This window comes from Myodes glareolus, chromosome 17 (assembly GCF_982192425.1).
Source record: "Myodes glareolus chromosome 17, mMyoGla1.1, whole genome shotgun sequence".
NCBI lineage: Eukaryota > Metazoa > Chordata > Mammalia > Rodentia > Cricetidae > Myodes > Myodes glareolus.
In genome coordinates this window covers 55,394,522-55,418,121 of record NC_142042.1, presented here as the reverse complement: position 1 = coordinate 55,418,121, position 23,600 = coordinate 55,394,522, and the positions used below count along the sequence as shown (strand labels likewise).

The window sequence follows — 23,600 nt, the reverse complement described above, 5'->3', positions numbered from 1 at the left end:
AACTGGGGTCAGCTTATGACTCCGCTGAGTACCAGTCAAGAGCTGCACTCCGGCTTTAGAAACAAGGCATGTTTTATTTATAATGGGATATGACAAGGTTACATAGTAGTAAATTCACAGTAGTGATTTATCTTTTGTGATGTAACAAGATCCATAAAGAGCAAACACTACCCAGAAATACTTTAGGCCATTTTATAACCATTGAGGTCTCCACTGCAGGACTCTTTAAATTATCATCCAGGACATTCCTGTCAATTTCCATAACTAATCATCGGTTGTTTCTTCTAAAAGTTACAATAATAAATGCACAGAGGCTTCCAGGAAAGTGAACCTTAAACAGTAACCCCCATAGAGCGTGCCCTTTCTTTCTTGCTTGCTGTTTGCAGGTCACAGAGGTCCTAATGCAAGAACAAATTTAATGGGCATGCCTGCAGGCTGACAACAGGCTCCCACAGACATCCCCTCGGTGAGAGGTCGGTTAAAGGGATAAAGGAGAATATAGACAAGGAACCACCTTAGAGCTGGGGGCTCTGAGAAACTTTCTGAAGAGATGTAGACCCTCACAGGCTCAGTCATACACACATGTACACATGAGACATGCACTGATTTGTCACTGGTCACACGAATGTCATGACAGACAATTGGCAAACATGATTACCTGGCAACACACGCTCAGAGAAATACAGGCGGAAACCAGCCCTCCCCTTGCCTGATTTGCACCTACACGTAGGGAGTCTTACACAGCAGGGCCAGGGTTGACAAGAGTAAACCAGGGTCTTCGCGTCATTGTTTCCCTGGGTCATTGGTTGGCAAGGAGGAGTGGGCAGGCAATGTCTAGAGTTCAATACGTTGATAGATGCTTACAGACAGAGCTCTGTACTGGCTAGTTTTATGTCAACTGGACACAAACTAGTTATTAGAGTGGAGGGAGCCTCAATTGAGACATGCCTCCACAAGATCTGTCTGAAGGCATTTTCTTTTTTTAAAAAAAATATTTATTTATTTATTATGTATACAATATTCTGTCTGTGTGTATGCCTGCAGGCCAGAAGAGGGCACCAGATCTCATTACAGATGGTTGTGAGCCACCATGTGGTTGCTGGGAATTGAACTCAGGACCTTTGGAAGAGCAGGCAATGCTCTTAACCTCTGAGCCATCTCTCCAACCCCGAAGGCATTTTCTTAAATGGTGATCCATGAAGGAGGTTCCAGCCCATTTGTGGCTGGTGGTCCTGGGCTCAATAAGAAAGCAGGCTGAGCAAGCCATGAGGAGTAAGCCAGCCAGTAAGCAGCACTCCTCCACGGCCTCTGCATCAGTTCCTGCCTCCAGGTTCCTGCCATGCTTGAGTTCCAGTCCTGATTTCCTTTGATGACGACATGTGATATGAAAGCTTTAGCACAATAAACCCTTTCCTCCCCAAGTGCTTTTGGTCATAGTGTTTCATCACTGCAATAGTAGTAACCCTAAGAAAGCTGTTACATTTAAGACATGCACCCAAGAAGATGGCATAGAAAGGAGACTGACCACCACCACTCAAGGTGTGGCAAGAGTGAGCACCGTAAGCCTTTGTAAGACTCAGCATAATGGCCATGCCCCATTCTTTAGAAAGGCGTCCCATGCTCCTAACAATGAATTGCAATGAGACAAACATACATGAGCTGGCCATTGACTTCACACTCTCTGCTGTAAAGAACCTGTCTTCTTGCAGATCTCAAAAGGGAGATCAGAGGGAGAAAGGGAAGCTGCTATTGTCAGGAGGTGGCAGGGGATGGCTAAGCATTTCCTCTGGGGCTTACTTTGTGAACTTTGGCCAAAAAATCTTGACTCTGTGGATAACCTAAGGATGAATGAGCCTTATAACTTTAAAATCAATTCTAATTCCCACAGTGCAGACTTTTTGACTGCACATAGTCAGTTCATGGACTATTAAAGACTGCCCCCCCCTTTTTATAGCACACACTTTTGAACAAAAGTTGTCTACTTTTGTAGATAACTGAAAATCACTGGGGGCAAGACAGCCACAGCAAACCCACACTTGGCACTGAGTTCTTTCACACTTAATGTTAGAATTTTAATAACTTAAGTTGAAAGTTATAGGGGGAAAAAATCTATAAACATTTAAGCTAATGGAATCCTGTGTACTCTAAACAGGATCATGCATCCTGCTCGCTTTAGGGCACCGTTTACATCCTTTAAAAAGAATAGGCTGTGGGGCTCCAAGAAATGAACTAAAAATTTATTGTCTTTAATCGTGTGATGCAGCTTTCTGCATCTTTCCGCAGCTTTTATCCAAACGATCATTCACATGGTCCCACTTCGCTAGTAACTCAAGCTGTTGAGATGCAAGAGCACAAGGGCCTAATTTGCCTTTGATTTTTGTTTCTCCTTCGGGAAGGAATCGATGCAAACTTCGTGTTTTGAAAAAAAGAATCGATATTCAATTTACAACCAAAACAATAATTTCAGGAAGTCTGAAATTCTACTATGCAAAGAGTCATAAAGGGAGAGGGGGCAGGAGAGAAAATAAATTAATTCCTTAATTTAAACCTTTCTTACCCTGCTGCAAATGCACATACCAATACCACGGCTCCAACTTACCCCTCTGAGAGCCAGGATCTAAGACAGCATTGGGAGCACAGTATTTTAAGCACTGATGAGCAGTGATACATTTAACTCCACGTTCTGTACATTTATGGCACTTAGAGCCACACGGTATTCGTGGCCGAGCAGCTAGCCTGTGACATTACCCTCCATACACAGCCAGTCTCTCACAGACTGCCCACCCCTTACCTTACCTCCTAAAATATTCCTGAGAAAGACATCACAAGGAACTTCCAGTCAGAAGGGACCTAATGGGAAAAACTAAGACCAAAGCACCATGGTTCCACTCTGTGTATCCTAAACAGAGCCGTTCTACTAACACGGGGTCTCCTGGCTCTATGCCTTGCCCATGTGATTCCCTTTCCTTCCCCAACACACCTTCCTGAGCTAAAAGTTGGTGAGTGAAGAATGTTTGCTTTTCTAAGTACAGATATATTATAAATATCCCAAGCCAATTTTGACCTTTTTTTTTTTTAAAAAAAATGACAGATAAAATAGTGTGATTTACCAAGTACATAAACAGGAAGGGACACATGCAGGGACAAGGGGCATGGTGACAGTGTTCTCCTTCCCTGAAACCAGATCCCTGAAGCCAGGAAAGCAAAGAGTGAATACTTGGGGAATCATTGCTTCAGATACAGGAAGGCAAACAGAGACCGAGACACCCCACTTTAAGGTTTCAGGACATGGCTCCGTGGGCATTCCCCGGCACAGGGTTCTGCCAGGAGGCACCTACGTCTACAAAGAGGATATTGAGGGACAGTCTCCTGAAACCAGTTACAAAACTAGCTGAGAGAAGAGGCCTCCCGGACTGCAATGCTGACCACCCCCCCACTCTCCCTTTTCCCAGCACCCCCTTTCCCTTTCTCTTCCTGACCAATAATTAAGGGCAGAGTACCCCTTTCCTTGCAGTACATTGCACAGTGATGGTGGTCACAAACCACAGAGGTGGGACAGCAGCAGGTACCAGCGTGTGGGCATTGTCTGGTCTCCTGTGATAGGGCAGCTTGGCACATGAGCTTTGTGAGTACCCGTCTCCCTGGGAAAGTGGATGGTGCCAAGGGGCACCTGCCAACTGGGAGTCACAGTGTTGGTCTCTCCTGGTTTGGGAGAAGCAGGGCTAAGGAAGCAGGGGCTCTTGTTGCAGCCTAAGGGGGCTCTGCAGCCAAATGGCTCCCCTGGGTCATACCCTACTTCTGAAAAAGACTCTGCAGGAGAGGCTAAGGCTGTGCAAAGAGCTTGTGGACACCCTGGAAAAGCTCTGGAGGGCAGAGCTAGCCTCCAGGGCCGCTCACCAGGTGGGGCTGTGGTCTGGGGTGCTCAACACGGGCTACAGTGGAGTTCAGGTGGTCAATCCCAGGCTTAGGGAAAGGCTACCTGCCTCAGGCCTATTAGAGGAGCAGGGCCAGAAACAGGGCAGGTAGCTCTCTCCATCTGGAAAAGAGAAAGCCAGTCACCGAGCAGCTGCAACCCGGCAGTGCACGGTTTACGTCAGGCTCTTTCTCTGCAGAATTTAAGGCAACAAAGAACAGATGCTGGTGGGTGGGTACTTCCCAGACTGCCCACCCCTCCCCAGGATGGTGTAGTGATATAGATAATTACATGCGCAAACACACGTGTGGATGTGCAGTTTCCTGAAGCAGGACAAACTGAGTACCCTAGAACGTATGAAGGGGTCGGCCAGAAGTACAGGGGGACATGGTAGCGGGGCGACAGGCAGGGACCAGTAAGGTGAGGCTCCCAGGGACACAGCAGCTCCACTTTGGTTTACAGCTGTCACAGGAACTCCGGGGAACAGCTTCTTCAGAAGTCCCATCTATTAACGTCAGACGCCACCAGTCGCTGTCGGGGTGGACATCTGCTTCCTTCCAAATAAAGTGCAGATGGTCGAAGGATACTGGTCTATCATCTGCCAGCTTCAGTCAGCATTGAAGAATTAAAAAAAAAATCTTTATAAAAGGATCCCCCCCCCCAGGACATATATATCTCTATATATTCTTCTTTTGTTTCTCATAAAGCCACAAATATAGACCTTTCAAACCGACGTCTCGGACTGTAAGCGGAGAACAAACTTGTGAGATTTGGGGTCTATGAACTCTTCAGAGAGTACGATGAACGGAATTTTCTTCACATTGACTACGAGGCTGAAGTCCAAGCATTTAAGGACGAAAACGATTCCATCCCGTAACCCGTTCGTCACGGCTTCGTCACTAATAAGTCTCCACTGTGTTGAGAGCCAGCGGTCCTTGTCATACTGCAAGGTGGGACCCGCGCTGAGGTATCGCTCAAGGAAAGCCTGAAAGGCAAAGAAAAGCATTAGGGAACTAACAAGGGCGGCTACGCCATGCGGCCAGGGGTCATCTTATTTATTCCTAGGAAATATTAGTTACACAGAGACCCTCAGCCAGAGTTTGGTTTCTCAGGCTGAAGCCCCGAGAGACCTTCTCTGGGGGAAGGAAGACTTCTTGGGCTTCCCCATAGGTTTTGTTTGCTTGTTTGTTTTTGTTTTTTGTTTTGTTTTGTTTGTTTGCTTTGGCAATTTGCACCCGGAGGATGAGGCAAGAGAAGTGGAGTAGCTACTGTTGTTGGTCAGAAGGCACTTCTAAGGTGACAAGTCACCTGAAGACACAGGCGCCACTGGACACGCTCTTCCACCTCCCCCGCTAAAGCAAAAGATCCTCGAGGGCAGGTCAAGTGCCTGGTACAAAAGAAAAGTCAGTGACTCCAAGACAGAGAGACAAGAACAACCACACAGACAAAACTGCCTGCTCTATCACTTGCTGGCTGTGATTTTGCTCGGTCATTCGCCCTCGGTCTGGGTGGAGACGACACTACCTCACTCCCTGGGCTACCAAGAGGTGGGAAGGTTCAATACTCACAAAGCACCCACAGTTCCCGCTGGAGCTCAATTGGCACACAGTGACTGGCGGTTAGGACCGAACCCGCGAGGCCAGTTATAGGGACAGGCAGACCAATGTCCCCTCCCCTCTTCTGAGCTCTTGCTCAGAAGAGACAGAAGAGACACGAAACTAACTGAAGTCTAGTAAATCCTCCTATGTGCCATTCCTCCTTGCCCTTCACACCTTAAACTATTTTCTTGACCCTTTCAGATGGATTGACACGCTCTGCTGTCAAGGCTCCTGAAATGACTGGGATGATCCCGTGCCATAGTTTACTTTCTGACCTATGACCAACTTGCTGTCTCCTCCCAACCCAGCTCCCTGCTCGTAGAGGGCAAGACCTACATCAACACTGTTCTCTTCTTTTCAAAGTGTGACTTTCTGGTCCGTCTGGCACAGAATTAAATACACAAGTCAGTTCAGTTGAGAGAAGGAATGAGCCAATAATATAAATTGAAAAATACTGGCATGCATCCATCTGGTCCTAGGTCGAGGTCAAGACGTTTTCAGTTTTCAAGCAATCCTCTTTCGTAACTCCTCTACCCCAGTGTGCACTGCAAGCAGCCGTAGCCATAGTGATAGGTACACAAGGAGGTGTGGCTGTGTTCCAGTGAAATCGGAGTCACAGAAACAGCCAAGCCCTGGCTTTGACTCAGGAAACTCAACTCAAATGTGCCTCAGCAGACAAGCGGCTAAGCAAATCTGCGGATCTGGCGGAATCAGACCCAGCTCTTCACAGGGAGCGAGTCGGAGCTGTGTGAAAGGGGTTTACAGGGTATTGAAAAGAAGATCCAAGAAGCCTTGAGTTGAGAAAGCGGGTTTCCAAAGTACGAACACGGATCAAAGCATTTCCACCCTACACACTAGAATACACACCAGCTCTCATCAGTGAGACGTGGAGGAGTGGAGGGAGACAGGGATTTTATTCCTCAATAAAAAAAAAAAAAACCTTTATTTTTTTAATTTTAGTTTTTGGGTTACTGATTACCTTATTTAGTGTGTGTGTGTGTGTGTGTGCCCTCATGCACATGCATGCCATGGCATGTATGTAATCTGAAAACAACCTTCAGGAGTCGGTCTCTCCTTCCAGCATGTAGGTTCTGGGGCTTGAACTCAGGCTTGGTGACAAGCACCTTTATCCACAGAGCTAACTCACCAGCTCTAGTTGCTTTGTTGTTTGTTTGTCTGTTTGTTTTTTGTTTCCATGAAGGGTTCTTCTAGGTAGCCCAGGTTGGACTAGAACTTTCATAGCCCAGGGTAGCTATGAACTCATGATCCTTTTGCCTCAGCCTCCCAAGGACTGTGACTATAACCATACCCCAGCTGTCTGAAAACATAACCTTCTACACTGGACTTTTCTTACCCTATGATAAACATTCAAGAAGGCATAAGTTTTCAAAGAAAATGGGGAAGAAATCAGACTTTTAGCAACCCTGAAGAAAGGAGAACAGCTGTCCCTTGTCCTTGCCAGAGACCATTTCTCTGCATATAGGCATGTAGTTTTCTATTTACAACCTGTGTTCACGCTCTGTTGTATTTGGAGTCTTGTAACTAAATACTCAAACAACTTTTTCGCCACATTCCAACAGATGATATACCACACAGCATGATAGACACATTTGTAAATGATTTCCAGTTTGGAGTTATATAGAATATTCTGGATGGGGGCAATCCACCTTCAATGTATGGTTGTGCATATAGACAGTAATTGAAAAGCTGATTTCAGGACAGTCCCCCCATATACTAAAATCTGATGTTCAAGCCCCTAGTATAAAATGGCACAACATTTGCAAGTAATCTGCAGACATCTGTATACTTTCGAGTCAGTCATCTCCAGGTGCCTTCCAAGATCTACTACATGGTGCTTACTGGCAGCTACACAGTGTTGTTCCGGGGACAGGGATGGGAAAGTTATATACATAGTCAATGTGTCCAGAAAGCATGCATACATGCTCAGCATGACAGGAGAGTGTGTGCACGTGCTCAGTGTGACAGCAGAGTGCGTGCACGTGCTCAGTGTGATGAGAGAGTGCGTGCACATGCTCAGTGTGACAGCAGAGTGCTTGCACGTGCTCAGTGTGACAGCAGAGTGCGTGCACATGCTCAGTGTGACAGCAGAGTGCGTGCACATGCTCAGTGTGACAGGAGTGTGTGTGCACATGCTCAGAGTAACAAGAGAGTGTGTGCATGTGTTCGGTGTGACAGGAGAGTGTGTGCACGTGCTCGGTGTGATAGGAGAGTGTGTGCACGTGCTCAGTGTGACAGCAGAGTGTGTGCACATGCTCAATGTGACAGGAGAGTGTGTGCACATGCTCAGTGTGACAGAAGAATGTGTGCACGTACTCAGTGTGACAGGAGAGTGTGTGCACGTGCTCAGTGTGACAAGAGTGTGTGTGCACGTGCTCAGTGCAGGGATGCATGTTTCCATCCATGACCGGCTAACACCACAAGTTAGGAGCCCAGGGATACAGAAAACTACTATGGACCTGACTGTTGATTGCTTTCCTGGGTGAGAGACTATTGAGTGAAAGAAATGGAAAATGTTAAGAGTTTCTCTCTGGAGATTTCTGCATGGCTTTTCCAAGTCTATAGCACTGACATTGTGGGACACGTAAGAGTAACATGTCCTTAGGATAGGCCTATTAAATATTACCTATGCACCAATGCCAACGTCATTCATGGTTCCATATGATTTACATGCTATGTAGCCTTATTTATCATAATTTCTTACACAACAACCTTGCCAAGCAGATATCCCTATTTGAAGGAGGGATCAAGTATAGAAAAATATACTACAGCTACAAACCAACTGAGTGATTGGGGCAAGGACCTGAACTCACCACACGTCTGCTGCACCACCTCCCCCTTGTCTTTTGGTCATAGCTCTCCATTACATAACATTGATGATCACTGTAATATCCATCCCTAAAAGTGTTTGAATGCCTTTGTCCAAAAGTGCAGTGGCATTTCATTTGTTTTGTCAATAAATAAAGTTTGCCAGAAGATCAGAAAAGAAAAACAGCCACACTGGCCAGCCTTACAGACCAGACAGCAATGACATACACCTTTAATCCCAGTAGCCACACTAGCTTGCCATAGAAACCAGGCGGTAGTGGTGCATGCCTTAATCCCAGAACTAGAGAGGATTATAAGACAGGAGGAGACAGCTCTCAGTCTCAGTCTCATTCTGAGGTTTCCTGCCGACAGGATCGCCATTTTTGGGCTGAGGTCAAGGTAAGAGTCAGTGACTGGCTGCGATGCTTCTCTGATCTTCAAGTTGAACCTCAATATCTGCCTCTGAGTTTTTATTAACTGTGTTTCACAAAAAAAAAAACAACAACAACAACAAAAAAAACAACAAAAAGAAAACTGTTCAGTAAAACTATTTCTACAACATCCAAATTGGTGGTACCCTTTCTACCAAAAATTGATAGCTACTAAGTTAGGCTTAGTATGATGCTAAGCATGTGACATGAATTAACATGGATTGTTAGGAACACCCTCAGTTTATAGGCTAGGAAACTGAGGCACAACATTAGAAGCTATTTGCACAAGGTTATACAGCCAGCCAGTTGGTGGAAGACCCAGGTTAAAATGGGTCGGTTTAGCTCTAGGGTCCACCCTAGCAACTACACTGTACTGATACAAGGTGAAATATTGTTTTCTCTGTAATAGAATCGAGAGGCCTTCAAAACGTACATTAAAAGAAAAAAACAATTGTATTGGGCTGTGAGGCAGCTCAGTGGGCAAAGTGTCTGCTGTGTAAGCACGGGACCTAGGTTCAGATCCTCAGTGCTGCCACAAAAAACCAGACATGGCAGTTCATGCTTGTGAGCCACTGCTGGGGAGGCAGAGAGGAGGGGCCCAAGGGCTCATTGATCAGTCGGTCCAGCAGGATCACTGAGTTCTATGTTCAAAGATGAAGTGGAAGGGTAGGAAAGATGGCGCAACAGTTAAAAGAGATCTTGCTACTGTTCCAAAACACCCCAGTTTGGTTCCCAGCACCCTCAGGAGACTCAGTCACCTGCAACTCTAGCTCCAGGAGTCCTAACTTTGTCTTCTGGCTTTTTTCTGAGGCATCCAAACACACGAGAGAGATGCTCACACGGAAACACACAAGCACATATAAACAAACAAACAAACCAATCAAAGTAGTGTGGCAGCAACAAAGGAGACGCAGGACGTCAGGTGACTGCCCACCCACCAACCCCGCCAGCGCACCTTGGGGGTCATGCTGTTGGTGATGCAGAAGGCCAGGTGCTGCAGGATGCTCTCCATGCTGTGGTAGTGCTGCTGCCGCGTGGTGCGCAGGTACTTCTGCAGCGCCCTGGCCATGGAGGGGAAGATGGCCTGAGCTGCCTCCCTGGGGTCCATCACCTCTCCTGGAGACTTCTGCTGCTCCTCAGCCTGGAGACGCTGGATGTGGATGAAGGCTTCCTCTACCGCCACTACCAATCTGGAAGGAGATGCGGCGCAGTCATCAAGGTAGAGCCCACTGCAGGGTTTAGGGACAGTCCCCTAACACCCCAAGGGCCTCTTGTGCCTACCACCAACTTCTCCAAGGTTCTGTCACACTGCTCATCCCTAGCTGTCCTTCAGTGGATGGGAAGAGACCAGGAGAAAGAAAACTAACAGGAGAAACAAGGTTGGAGGGGCCGGGGTGAGGGTAGGGGTGGTGATGGTGATGGGATGGTGGTGGTGGTCCCTGGGGCTTCTCAATTCTGCCAGTAATGAGCTCAGAAAATTCACTTTAACCTATGCTTTAATTTTTCCAATAGAAGGTGAGATAGGAAGGCTTCTGCTCAAACTCCGTCTAGGAAGAGGAAATGGGTATACAGAAGCAGCTGATAGAGAACCAGAGCTCAGGAAGCTCCTGTGGGTGGAGTGTTTGCCCAGGACCACAAGACCTAGGAGAGATCCCCAGCACCTCATGTGGTTAGGCATTCCTGTAAGCCAGCGCTCAGGAGGTGGAGGCCGGGTGAGAAGTCAGACTGACAAGATGGCTCAGGGTAAAGGCTGAACTTGTGGTGGAAATAACCAATTCCCCCAAAATTGTCCTGATCTTCACACGTATACTGTGGCATAAATGTACAAGTACATGGACACATGGGTATACACACACACACACACACACACACACACACACACTCACTCACTCACAAATAGACACATGCTTTAAAAAAGGTTTTAAAAAATAAGTTCAATGTTATCCTCAGATACACAGAGAGTTCAAAGCCTGGATGACAAAAACAGAAAAGAAACCAGAGCTTGGGCCCCTTTGCTCCACCCTCCCTCCCACCCCAGCAGCTCAGGAAAAGAAAGAATGGGGCAGCAGGCATAAGGGAAGTCACCTTTGTCACCTTCAATTAACAGGGGAAACAGTGTGGGTGGGGCTGGCACCCTCCAAGGGCAGCGGCAGAAAAGGCCCTGGGAATCTGCGCTAGCTGCAAATTCCTGAACCCAATCCTAGACCCTCAGACCGTGCAGGAGGCTATGTGAGTGGGCCCAGAACCTGGGACGGGCATCAGAGGTATGTCTGGCTGGTGGTGATTACCCCCACACAAAATCTGAGAAACACAAGAGTACAGTGGACTGTCAGCAGGCACACAGGTCATGTTTGCAAACAGAAAATTAACCCTGGAGGTGAAAATAAACGATTCCACCAGAGGGGCCAGGCGCGTGAGAGTCACAAACCTTGCTCTCCGCTTCTTCACCCGCCGTTCATGTTCAGCCTCCTCATAATACAGCTCATTGTGGCTGGAGTCCCTGCGGCGGGCAGCTGCAGCAATCATGGCTCGGGACTGACCAGAGGCATTGTTGCTGGGCCCTTGGATGAAAGGAGAATGGCGGGAAAGCTTTAACATCAAAGGCCAGGAAATGGAACAGAAAAAGAGTACCAGGGTACTCTCCCACCCGCCCCCTGTGGAGCACACGGGGATGCTAAAAGTAACTTCCCCTGGGCACCGTACTCCATAGTCACAGCAGCCCAGAAACCTAACCCCAGTCTGATGGGGAAATGGAAAAGGAACTCTGAAGTGGCTGCAGGAGGCTCAGCACTGAGAACGTTGGCCAAGAACAACACCCGCCAGAGCGTGCCGAAGATGATGTCACTTACCATCTGCGACATAAAGTTTCAGTTTGGCCATAAGGGCAGCTGGGACATCACATGCAGCAGACAATGAGAGAGAATGAGCAGGGTGGGAGAACAAGGACAGACAGAGAAAAAAAAGAGAGTCAAAGGGCACGTACAGTGACCACACACAGGAAACACGCTAAGCCGGGGTGCGGCCTTCACAGTCGTCACCCCAGACACCAGGGACTAGCGACCACAAAATGCCCCATCTGTGAATGTCACTGTGAGCGCTATAGGAGAGATGTGGCAGGACCTCAGTTTCTTCTGGGTGACTTGCTACGGAGGATTTGGTCTCACTGAGTTTTTCCATGAGGCGAAGCTTACACTTTATATATATAGAGAGAGAGCGAGAGAGGTTGCCAGCACCAAAGCTGCTATGTTTGTAAATCAGCTGAGTGGCTGACAACGTGATTCTCTTCTGGAGTCTGCAAAGCCCTTGTCTTATCCTGGGTGCCCAGCGAGAAATGACACGAAGGGAGTCCAGTTTCTCACACTTAAGCACTTGACACCCTGAATGAAGCTGGGCTCCGACTCCTCAAGGCTGGCTCCGGCTGGCTCCAGCTTCTCGTCACCATTCAACTCCTGCTCCTAGCCAGGACTGAGAAGCCTGAGAGGAGCTCCCAGGTGCCTGAACTGCTGACATGTCTCAGTCTCACGCTTTTGGAGGAGCATTCTGGTCTTTGGGTAAGCTGCTCCGATTTGGAAAAGCAGCCCTTTCTCAATCTAAGATGCTCCCAGCAGGAGGCAGGAAACACAACTACAGTTTCCAATACCAAAATCCCCAAATGCATGAACTTGCCATATATGTAGACCGTGAATTGACATTCTCCTGGAAAGCATGTTTGCCTACAAGTGAAATAAAACAGAAACTGTTCTGAAGTGAGGAAGCCCACAAGGCAAGCGCAGAGCACGGGAAGAGGCAAATGTACCATGAACTTTAGGTGACGAAGGTGCCTAACTGTGGCCTTCACACCTCATGCATGGTTTCAAGCACATACCATCTACATTGTAGACTTTCAGGCCAGCCATGTGCTTAGCTGCTCGGAATTTGGACGCCGTTAGAAGGTTGGGGTTGTAGATGGTGAAGTCCTTGTAGTAATTCTCCAGAACCACCAAGGCTGCTCTCTGGATGCTGTAAAAGCAAGGGCAAAAATTAACGCACAAGGTTGTCATGGAATACCACCGGTCTGCAATGAGAAGTCCTCCGTGTCAGGTTGGTAACTGCAAGGCAGGGTAACCTCCCACAGAAGTCTGCCGGCTGCACTCCTCACACGGTCCAGTTAAGTGGCTTCCTTCCCTCTCCTGGGCTCCTTCATTCCCCATATCCCATCCAGCCAGTGGTTGGAAGAGAAAAGCGTTACAACCTGAAACTGAGATCTAGGGTTAATGTATACAGAACTTTCCCTGCTTGTCCTTAGTTTACAAAGGAAAAAAGAAAATTGAGAGCCTCCCACCCAAAGGTAGGAGGTGTGAAGGTGGTCACAGGGCTCATGAACGAAAGAAAGGTCACGGTTTCTGAGGCCCTCGCTAATGCTAGGTTTCACACACAGATTACAGTGACGGTCTTCCTATGAGGCAGAGTCGGCTTGAAATGAGGCTTCAGATAAGACTGTCTGGTCAGAAGATCCTTGGAGGCCCTGCCCTTGCCATCTTGGTCATTCAGCAGATGATAGCCCTAACCTGCCATTTTGGAGCCTGGAGATCACACCCACACCCAGGACTAAGGGTGCATGCTGGGAGCTATTTCAGAGAGACCACCCAGCAGTGCTGCAGGAAGGGCCTACATCCAGCCCATCTCATCTCATGATCACTCTAGGCAAGAAAACAAAGGTACAGAAACCCATGAGCCACACAATGGCATGGCATGCACTATAGTCCGACTAGGACCTGGTGCAGACTAACAACCTAGATGCTGGCTCTTCACCCTATGCTATGTGTTCTGACGCCTGCAGCTTCTAAAGACATTCACCAACCCCAGCGTGGTAAACACCACGGCTCTGTTTTGTCTTGCCCTCTTGAGTCTTCTTCCCAACACCCTAAGATGATTGGCTTATAAGGATTATTTACAATAGCCAGAGCCCCAGGACAGGGACAGTCTTGGATTCCTGGACAACGATGTGGCATTCCAGTGCTCTCAGAGTGGCTCAGAGACCTTCACTTCATTCTGACCGTGCAACCCTTAACTAACCAGCTGAAGCTCTTGTGTGTCCCCCTCTCACACACACTCCCTTTGGAACTCTGCTTTAAGAACTGAACACAGGCTGGGATGAGGCTCAGTTAGACTGTTGTCCTCTGGACTGCACTGGCCGAACAGGCACTAGGACAGTGTGGGATGCAAAAGTAACTTCCCCAAGGCCCTTGGTTGGCAGGGATTCAGTGCAGATATTCATGTATTTCTGAGCTCTGTTCAGTGTGGCTTCCATCTCTACCCCGCCCTCCTCTGTGACTTTCTCCAGAAAGGGGCAGGGGTTCCTTCACCTGCACGGGACCCAAAGGTATATCCTCCTCCATTACACGCGTGCTTCCCTGAACACTGCTGCTGCTTTTCTGCCTCTGCCCACACTAATTTCCCAGAACCTCTGGGCCTAAGGCAAGACAAAGGTCCTAAGCATGAAAATAAGTCTTAGTTATATACAGACACACCAGTTCAAACTAGTTCATCCTGTGCTTCTATACCAGCAAGAGTATCTCTAGGTGCCTGGATTATAGCAGAAGATTCTTCCATAATCAAAAGTTAAGAACTGGTGTGGAGGGATTGAGAGATGGCTTAGCTATCAAGCACCGGCTGTTCTCGTACAGGCCCCAGGCTCAGCCCTCAGCCTCCATATGGCAGTTTAAAGCACCTGTAACTGACATTTCAGGGGATCCAATACCCTTCTGGTGTCTGTGGGCTCCTGCCTGGATGTGGGGCACATAAACTCTGAAGGTTCATACATATTATAAATATGTAAATAAATAAATCCTTTTTTTTTTTAAAAGAGTGAAGAATTTAAAGGCAGTTTCCAAAGTTCTCCCCAGGGCCATCTTCAAATCATCTTGTGGTGGCCGCTGGGTTTTGATTTTTCATCCTGGCTACAAGCAGGGGCCCAGAGAATGTCATGGGCTCATGCACTGAGAACATGGTACTGTTGCTCAATGCCTTCGCCCCACAAATGCCATCTTTAGAAGTGGCTTTTGTCCTTGTCTCGCTCGAGCAGAGCACCCACCCTGTCACCTTCCAGCACGGCCAGGACAGGCTGAGGCAAGGCCCCTGGCTGCCAATGTTGGGGCACATCCCTAGGCAGCTGGTGTTGCGGGACAGAGGCCTGGTGCTTCCCACAGGGCCTCCGTCCCCCCAAGGCCGGAGGATCTCATCTCCTAAGAATCACAGAAGAGAAGAGCAGGCGTCCTGCTCCTTCTCCCACTCCGTCATCTCACAGAGGCACCAGGGTGACTCAGAGCCAGGCCAGGTCCTGGCCAGCTGCCCAGACTGACAAGCTAGTTCAGGAGCTGACTTACTCTCATGCCAAGTTTCTAAACCCCTCCAAGAGCTGTGCGCGCTCTCGCCTACAGAGAACCATTTGTCTGGCATCGAACAATACAAGGGAGCGAGAATTCCCACAGCACTAAGACAATACATGGCCAGTGTCCCCAACTTGAAGGGGGGTTGTCACTGTTTGGGTCAAACGCCAACGTTACTGTGTTTCATCTTTTTACAGAGTAAACCATGGTGCGACAGGCCTGAAGTCTTGTCGAGACCCGGGATGGTGATCCTCTGTGTTCACAGCTTAGCTGTGCTTCATACGTAACAGCTGAAGACTTGGGTCCAATCTGCAGCTAGAGACCACCTGTCCCCCATGCTCCAGGCGACGGTAACAATCTAAATACTCAGAACTCTACGGCTGATGTCATTTTCTACGCTCTCCCTTGTTGTTGGCTATCAAAGTCATTCCAATGGCTTAGAGGCTGGCTTACGTCATAGCCCTGCAAGACCAGGACACACAGTGCACCCATTCTTTTAGCCAATGTCAGTGTTCAGATAGCGTCCTTGCTTCTGTTTCTCTGTATCCTCCAACTATGGCACCACACAGGGCCAGAGCAGGCCTGGCCTCTTTCAGGAAGTCGTTCACAGTCTTTAGACCCCATGGCCTGTCCTTGGATTCAGAGTACCGCCAGCGCTACACAGACCGTTGTCAGGCTACACAGTCAGGCAATGCAATCTCTGGCTCTTTAACCGCTTCTTGCAGAAGTTCCTCACATGCAAGGGAGGCCTCCTTTATTTCTTCCACACATAACACTTGTAGGCTCAACTTGTTAATTTATGAAACCTTAGGATTCCCATAGGTTTAAGACTGGCCAAGAAGTATTTCCTAAAATCATTCAAGGCAAAGGGGGAATGAGAGATGCATGAAATCAAATCCTTCAAGGAACCCTGATTCCTAGTTGAGATCTTCTCTGGGGAGTGAGAAGGACAAGGAAAATCAGACTGGTGAGGAGCTTGGCATCACGCTGGCAGCGCCAGATTCAGAGAGAAAAGGCAATGAGCTGGCCAAGCCATCTTTAAGCAGGAAATCTGGGACACAAGTTGTGGGCACAACCCTACCATATTCCCAGAATTATAGGAATGAAAGCAATCTCTTTGTTCTCCCCAAAGTTCAATAATCAAACAAATCATAATTCATCTAGTCCAATATCCCAATCCATGAAACAATTCTATTGATAATACCCCAGACAACTCCTGTCTCTGGAGAGAATGAAAGAGGGAGGTCATATCATCTTAAATTATTTATTTCATTCATTTGTTTTTATCTTGAGTAGGATGGGACTAATTGCCCAGAATATCTGGCTATGCCATGGGACATGGGCTCCAAAAGCTGGCAGATATGAAGTGTGTCCCTGGAGGGTGAATAAAATGAACTGGGCAGGCTGGGGAAGTTAGAAATTCCAGTGAGAGACCCTGAGGTGCTGGCGAAGGCTGACTTCAGGGAGAACCGCCTTCAGAGCTTCAAGGCTGGCGGGCAAATGCTGAATTCAGACTCTCTACAAGTTCACTCTGACTGACATTTAGGCCAGGGAAAATATTGGAGCTTGGGGATTTTGCCTTCTGTCTTTCCACTTGACTCGTCTGTTTAGTTTAGGCTTGATAAGATTTAATAAGATGATATAATTTAAAGTGTCTTGTCTAAGGCACATGCCTCGTAAATTATACCGCTGTGGCCATGAGTTTCTATGTCCATGTGTGTGCTGGGGAAGCGGATCTGCCCCGTGTACATCCGTGCCAATTTCTCCCACCCAGGGGGGCTGCCTTTAGGATGAGCCGAAGTGGAGCCCTCTGAATAGCCTTCTCTGGAGAGAGGAACCACAAGCACACAAGGTTCCAGCGTGCTTTGACAAATCGCAGCCTCTTGACAGTACCTTCTACTTATTGGGAGGCAGCCATGACTCATAGGTGAAGAAAACACTGGCCTCCAAAGCAGAAAGTCGAGATTCCAGATCTGATCTTGTTTTTCTGTTACTTTCTAGACTGTTTCCTCTTGGCTTGTGATAGAGAGATAAAAAAACAACTACCTTATGAAGTCGTTGAGATGGACTGAAATCAGGCCTGTGAATGTGTTTATAAACCATAAAGCCTTATAAAAATAGTATCATATTATTGAAAATGGGTATAATCATCTTACAATAGGGAATAGGGTTGATTGGTTCGTGCCACTCCTGGGCATAAAAGTATGGTTCAACATCCATTCACACTGAATGACTTGTTAAGCTTTGTGTCTTAAATGCTCCCCTCAAAGACTATATCCTCAAGGCTCAGTTGCCAGCTTGGGGCACTGTGAGGACGAAACCCTGGAGGTAGAAAATTACAGAAGGAAGGTAGGTCACTAGGGGTGTGCTCTTGAAAGGGACACTGGGATCGTTAATTGGTCCTGTCTCTCTTGCTTCCTGGTTGAGCAGCTGGCTGGGGTATATACTCTGCACCCCAAAGCTCGGCCTGTTAAAGCACTGGGGCCAAGTGAGCAAAGACAAAACAAACAAATGAAACCTGAAATTGTGAGCAGAGCCCAAATAAGTCATTCCTCCTCAAAAACTAACCATTTCAGGTATTTGGCCTCAGCAATAGAAAACTGACCAACATACTCCTAGAATTCTAGAAATGGATGTAACCTCACTGTTCTGCCAGAGATCCAAGAATTAAAGAAATCGGAATTCATCTGGTTTATTTTTGCCAATCTGTGTAACAACTCCCTTGATAACACCCCAGACAACTCCAACCTCTGAAAAGATCATTCTCCCACCGTGCTAAACTAATCTCTGACTTCTGCTATTGTCCTCATTGCTTTCCCTGGGGACAGGTCCAGGTCCCTCTGACTGAGGAGAACATCTCATACTTGGAGGAAACAACTGGGGCCATAAACCATCTCTTTTTAAACCATACCATAGGTTGCAGAAAGAGAAGGATTGAAATCTAGAGAAGCACGCACTCATGCATATATATGAGGTCATACATACATACATACATACATACATGTATACCTCCACACGCGGTCCCTTATTTACTGTTCATTTGCTCTCCCCTGGCTTGACTGTGTCTTCTGCAACCAAACTAGTACACATGACGGAAATGGCTAATGAAAACTGCTCTTTAGGACGTACCTAGGCTAAATCCCTCACATCCTCAACTCCTCTCAGACCAAGGGGAGACAGCACGGCACAGGTAAGGCCCTCTTAAGTCTTAGCCTTTTCCAATATTAACTGGACCCGTCTAGCTCAATAAAACAGCTTTCTCCACGAGGAGAAAATGTGAACATCTTCCTTACACGCAACTGCCCCCCATCAGCGCCAGACCACTGTTCCGATTACCTAGGTGTGTGTTGACTGACATAGTAAAATCTGGAAAGATGTCCATTTAGAGTACGTACTCATCCTTCAAGTCAACTACGCTGACGTCCAGAAAAGGGTAAATAATCAGCTGCCCCATCTCCATCCCGGCCATTGCAAACCCTGAACACCTGTGATGTTCCAGTCACCAAACTCCAAGACAGACTTTGTTTTGCATGCTTTTTTTTTTTTTAATCGATTCTTCGGGAATTTCACATCATGCACCTCAATCCTGCTCGTTTCCCAGTCCTTCAATATCCACTTCCACTCTTGAAAGTTCCCCACAAAATAAATAACAAAAATAAATAAACAAAAATATCTCGCTGTGAAAGCTGTGGTGTGTCAGTGTGTCACACTGTGTATCCTTTTGTCCAAATGGCTTTACTCGCAAATGTTCACTGCAATGGGTCATTTGGCTTGGCTCAAGGCCTCTGGCTTCCGCTACACCATCAATACTGGCCCCTCACCAAGAGTCCTCTCAGCTATCCTCCTGCTGCCTTGAGTCATGGAGATCCCGCAGCTTTGGTTCTGCAGGACCACTCCCATCAGGTGCTCTAGCATGGGGTGGACATTAGGACAGGCCAACTCAAAGCCCTGAATCTGGGCCTGAGTCGTAGCTGAGTTGGTCAGCCTGCCAACTCTCCTGAACTGCCCAGGAGAGGGGCAGGACCAATTCTCCTGTTCCCACATCATTGTTGGCGCCACTGTGCAGTGGCTGGTGAGGTGGGGCCAGCTCAGCATGGCACTCGGTCATCAACATATACTCAGACTGAAGCCCAGACAGGAAATCTGTATGGCCTTTGTGGGTAACATTGGCCAGGTACCCTAGGTGCAGTAGGGCCACAGACCCAGATATGGCCTTTGGCAGCGGCATGGCCCCAGACGTCACCATGACCTCAGACGGCAGTGCAGGCCTCTCACATCAGGCCGATCCTCATCACAGTCAAGTCTCCAGCTCCTCTTCCCTTCCCAGTGCACAAGGCTGCTTCTCTCCCATCTCTCTACCATGTACTTGTTCACTGTAGTGGCGCCTGCCCCGGGCCAGTGTGGCTGCGAGCTGGGCCCGTGTCCTCTGACAAACCAGACTTTTAAAAGGACTTTCATTCTTTCAATAGGTGGTGACAAGCACCAAAACAGAGTACACGTAAAAGACTCACGCAAATGGAAGCAAACACATACGGAAAGGAAGGGGATGGAGTTTTAGCTGAGGTCCACACACCAGGCAACGCTAACTGCCCAAGCTAACAGGTGAGTGTTGGTCCCACTTTGAGGACACTGGGCTCCAAAAACTCCAAGCGGAGGAAAAAGTATGAGCGAAAGATCTGCAGTGGGAGTCGCAGGGTCAGTGTTCACCACTGGATGGCTCTGAGAAACCCAACATAGTTTCTCAGACGGTTTCCTGAAATCTGCATCCGTCTGGACCCTCGGAGTGTGACCTGATCTGGAGATGGCATCTTTGCGGATGTCATGGTCACTCAACCTGGTGTGCCTGACAAGATCTAGGGAGGCAGAAGTGGGAGTCATGCACCTCAAGCCAGGGAGAGCCAGGACAGTCAGCACACTGCACCAGATGCAGGAACAGCTGAGGAAGGGGTCCCTTAAAGCCTTCAGAAGGAGCGAGGCCCTGCTAAGATGGAGACCACAAGTGTCTGAGACACCAAAAGGAAGATCTGTAGCCCCTTCTTCTTGCAGCCCCAGGAAGCTAGTAAGAAGATGAATCAGGAAAGAAGGTAAACTAGTTAAGGATAAGCGGGGAGTGAGCTTGCTGGTAGCTGAAGTTCTGCACAAGCGCAAAGGGAAACTGAGGCACTTGGACAACTCCAAGACTACCAGTAGAAACATCGACCACATCCCGTCACCTACCCTTTACGGTATGGCTGCTGCAGGGACTACATTTTAAGGTTCACACTCAGGTCTTCTTACAACACAAAAAACGCAGGATCTCAAGTTCAAGTTGATTCTGCTGTCTGTCAAAAAACTCCCAGCCAGGGTAAGACGTCTGTGGTTAATACTGACAGCAAGCTTGGAAGGACCTGAGCATCACTTTGGAGACAAAGCTGTGAGAAAGGATCTAGGTTAGGTTAAGGGAGCTGGGAAGAGCCACACACAAAGGAGGAAGGAACTGAGCAGATCTTCACCTCCCTCAACGGATGCAGTATGACGAGCCACCTAAGGATCCTGCTGCCACAACTCCACAACTCTGGGCTGTATCCTGAGCCCAAACAAAGCCTTTCTTCTGTGGGTTGCTTTCATTAGGTATCTGACAGCAACAACCAGACAAGTAACGAACGGAACGGTCAGTTCCCCCCCACCCCTTGCCCACACCACCATTCAGCCAATGGCCAGTTCTCCCCAGCAAAGTATATATGAGAGCCAGATCACTCTGCATGCATGCAGCTCACTAGCCCAGAGCTCAAGCAAGACACAGCTGGGACCTGCCTACTTGCAGCCCTATTTGTGTGAGTCCCGGAGAAGCAAATCCCCGAATGCCGCTGCTGTCTCGGCCAGGCACAAATAGTGTTTACATTTCCAGGCCCTCTGCCATCTAATTAAGATGTCTGTATTTGCAAAGCTAGCTTGAGATCAAGTCCCACCCAAATAACAGGCAGCGCGCACCTTGGAACTCAAGAGACCAGAAGGGGCAAAAACTGGAATTGGTTTATGTTTATTATACCAGGAGATAGAGTGAGCTTTCTGGGACAAAGCATCTTGTGGCACATTTCTGGGACCCAGGCTGCCCGCGATCTTTAACCACCAGGCAGGCACACTATCGACCCCAAAGAGGGAAGCGCCGATCAGTGGCTTTGGCGGGCTGGTGAGGCTGCAGGAAATCCCAGTCCGTCGCTGCCTGGATTCACAGGGGATCCAAGTCTTCTAGTGCAAGCAGGTGGAAACTTTGAATCAATAATCACAAAGAGCAAAGTGTTGTTGGCCTCCACACTTACTACCAGAGCGGGGCAAGACTCACAGCTACTCCTTGTCCTTAGTGAAGGACGGGCGAGCCAATGAGAAGCCTGGGGTACTGAGACTAGACCGCCAAGACAGAACCAATAGAACTGAGTCACCACGGCCTGGCCTTCAAAGTACAGGGTAGGGGACACCTTGAGCACTTCCCCACGCATTTACTGTGGCCATGTTAGTTTATAATAAAAGCGAAACTCTGAAAGAAAGCCACTTTTGTACCGCGAGTGGAGCCACACACAGAGCATGCGCACACTGCGAACGGCACGTGAAAGAGACCAGCTTATTCTGGTCTCGGGAAAGAAATGACACGAAGCTGCCATGGGCGTGCACCCTCCCTGGTCATCACGCATGATCCTATGCAAGGCTCTGAGTGTGGGGAGGGCACTGACAGACATTTTCCTTCTGAGTCTCCGATGAGTCACAGCCAGAGCCAGGGACACTGGAACCCTCTTGCATTTGGTACCCAGGAGACCTCTTCCTATAGCTCCATGGCCCAGGCACTAACTCCTCAGAAGGCTGTAGCTCTGTGTCAGGCTGTAGTATAGAACCCCACCATGCTGGGTGGTGGTGGTGGTGGTGGCAGCGTACGCCTTTAATCCCAGCACTTGGGGAGGCAGAGGCAGACAGATTTCTGTGAGTTCAAGGCCAGCCTGGTTTACCAGAACTACTTCTGGGATAGGCACCAAAGCTACACAGAGAAACCCTGTCTCAAAAAACCAAAAGAACCCCATCACACTGTCTGTCACCTGTATTGTCAGAACTGTCTGGACCGGAGTCCTGATCTGGAAACTGGCTTTTCTTAATTTGACACATTACTGTGTGAATCACACAAAGACAAAACACCAGAGACCCCAGGATCAGAGACCAGGGCCTGCCTAGCGTGTCTGAAAGCAGCCATGGCAGAGACTAAGAAGGCCTGCAGACACAGCTGAGAGGCTCTACTGGCCTTCCCGTCCGTGTCCCACCTTCCTCAATTGGCACCCCTAGCTTTAGGAAGACAATGGGGACACAGGCAGTAAGTCTGGGCTCCAACAGTTAACAGCTACCCAATGGAACCTGTGACTGCAAGACAGGGCCAAGCTATACCTGGAACGGAGCTGAGTGCCATCCAATGAGTCAGAGGGCAGAGGCGCCAGGCACCACTTCCCTTCTCGGCGGTGCCCCGACAAGCACAGTCACACCTGTATTTATGGGTGAGAGCTGGAGTGTGGGACCAACCCACTGGAACCCTTGAGGGAAAGGGGTGGTGTCCTGTTCAGGAAGCACAGCCGTTTCTCTTTAGGACGGTTACCTGCACCAGTATGGTTCCCCAGGAAGGTTGCCTATACTCACACTGTCCTGGGAAAGGTTCTTTACACCAGCATGGGTCCCAAGGAGGCTGTTTACGCCAGCATGGCCCCCAAGGAGGCTGTCTACGCCAGCATGGGTCCCAAGAAGGCAGTTCACGGATCTATCATGGATCGTACAAAAATACCGGTTGGCTTCCATACAAATATGGTGCCCATGAAGGTCTTCCACACCAGGATAGGTCCTAGGAAGGCATGTATAAGCATAACCCTTAGGAAGGCATTCTCAACTGCCACAGCCCCCCCCACACACACACACACAAGGGAGTGGAAACCAGCTTCCCTTCCGTGGGCACTGTGCCCTATGAGAGGCGAGTCCTCTCGCCTCGGCATGAGGCTGTGGGCAGACGCCATGCACAGCAAGCCACCCCAGCTGTGGCGGCTGCCAGAGAGCAGCTGTATAAACACAGCACCACAGTGTCCAGAAACTTACAGTCCCATTACAGACACTTTTGAGAGGCACCACAGCACCCAACCACAAACGGCAGCTCTGAGCCTGCCTCCAAGTTCTCCTGCAGCACAGTCTGCACAGACCCAGTCCCCTCTGGTCTTCAGCTTGCATTCATCTTTAGCCGTTGCTTTTTTAAGGGAGTGGGCATGGGGACTGGTGAAATATCGTTATTGGAAAGTAGCTACAAGTGAAAGCACTCATTTCTATATGAAACCACGGCAGTAATAACATGAGCCAAGAATGGCAGTAAGCATTTAAAAACACTCCTGGTGTTAGGGCCGATGGTTCTGGTTCCTCAGCAGCCTCCCCAGACCATTGGTGTTGGTCCCTAGTATAGGAGGAGAGGCGG

At 48.5% G+C, this 23,600-nt stretch overlaps 1 protein-coding gene across 3 annotated transcripts in view; it reads right to left on the bottom strand.

Moving 5' to 3' along the window:
• Positions 1–54: 54 nt before the first annotated feature.
• Vangl1 (VANGL planar cell polarity protein 1) overlaps positions 55–23,600 on the bottom strand; it is a 52,155-nt gene continuing 28,609 nt past the window's right edge. For 2 of the 3 annotated variants that reach the window (XM_085677914.2, XM_087897695.1), the window contains exons 5-9: positions 12,634–12,767; positions 11,618–11,656; positions 11,197–11,329; positions 9,724–9,958; positions 55–4,898 (exon numbers count right to left, since the gene is read on the bottom strand). In XM_085677914.2, coding sequence (XP_085534040.1) covers positions 4,638–4,898; positions 9,724–9,958; positions 11,197–11,329; positions 11,618–11,656; positions 12,634–12,767 — 802 coding nt within the window. In that variant the 3' untranslated portion in view covers positions 55–4,637. The remainder of the gene's footprint in view (positions 4,899–9,723; positions 9,959–11,196; positions 11,330–11,617; positions 11,657–12,633; positions 12,768–23,600) is intronic. The other variant, XM_085677913.2, reaches the window with a different exon arrangement.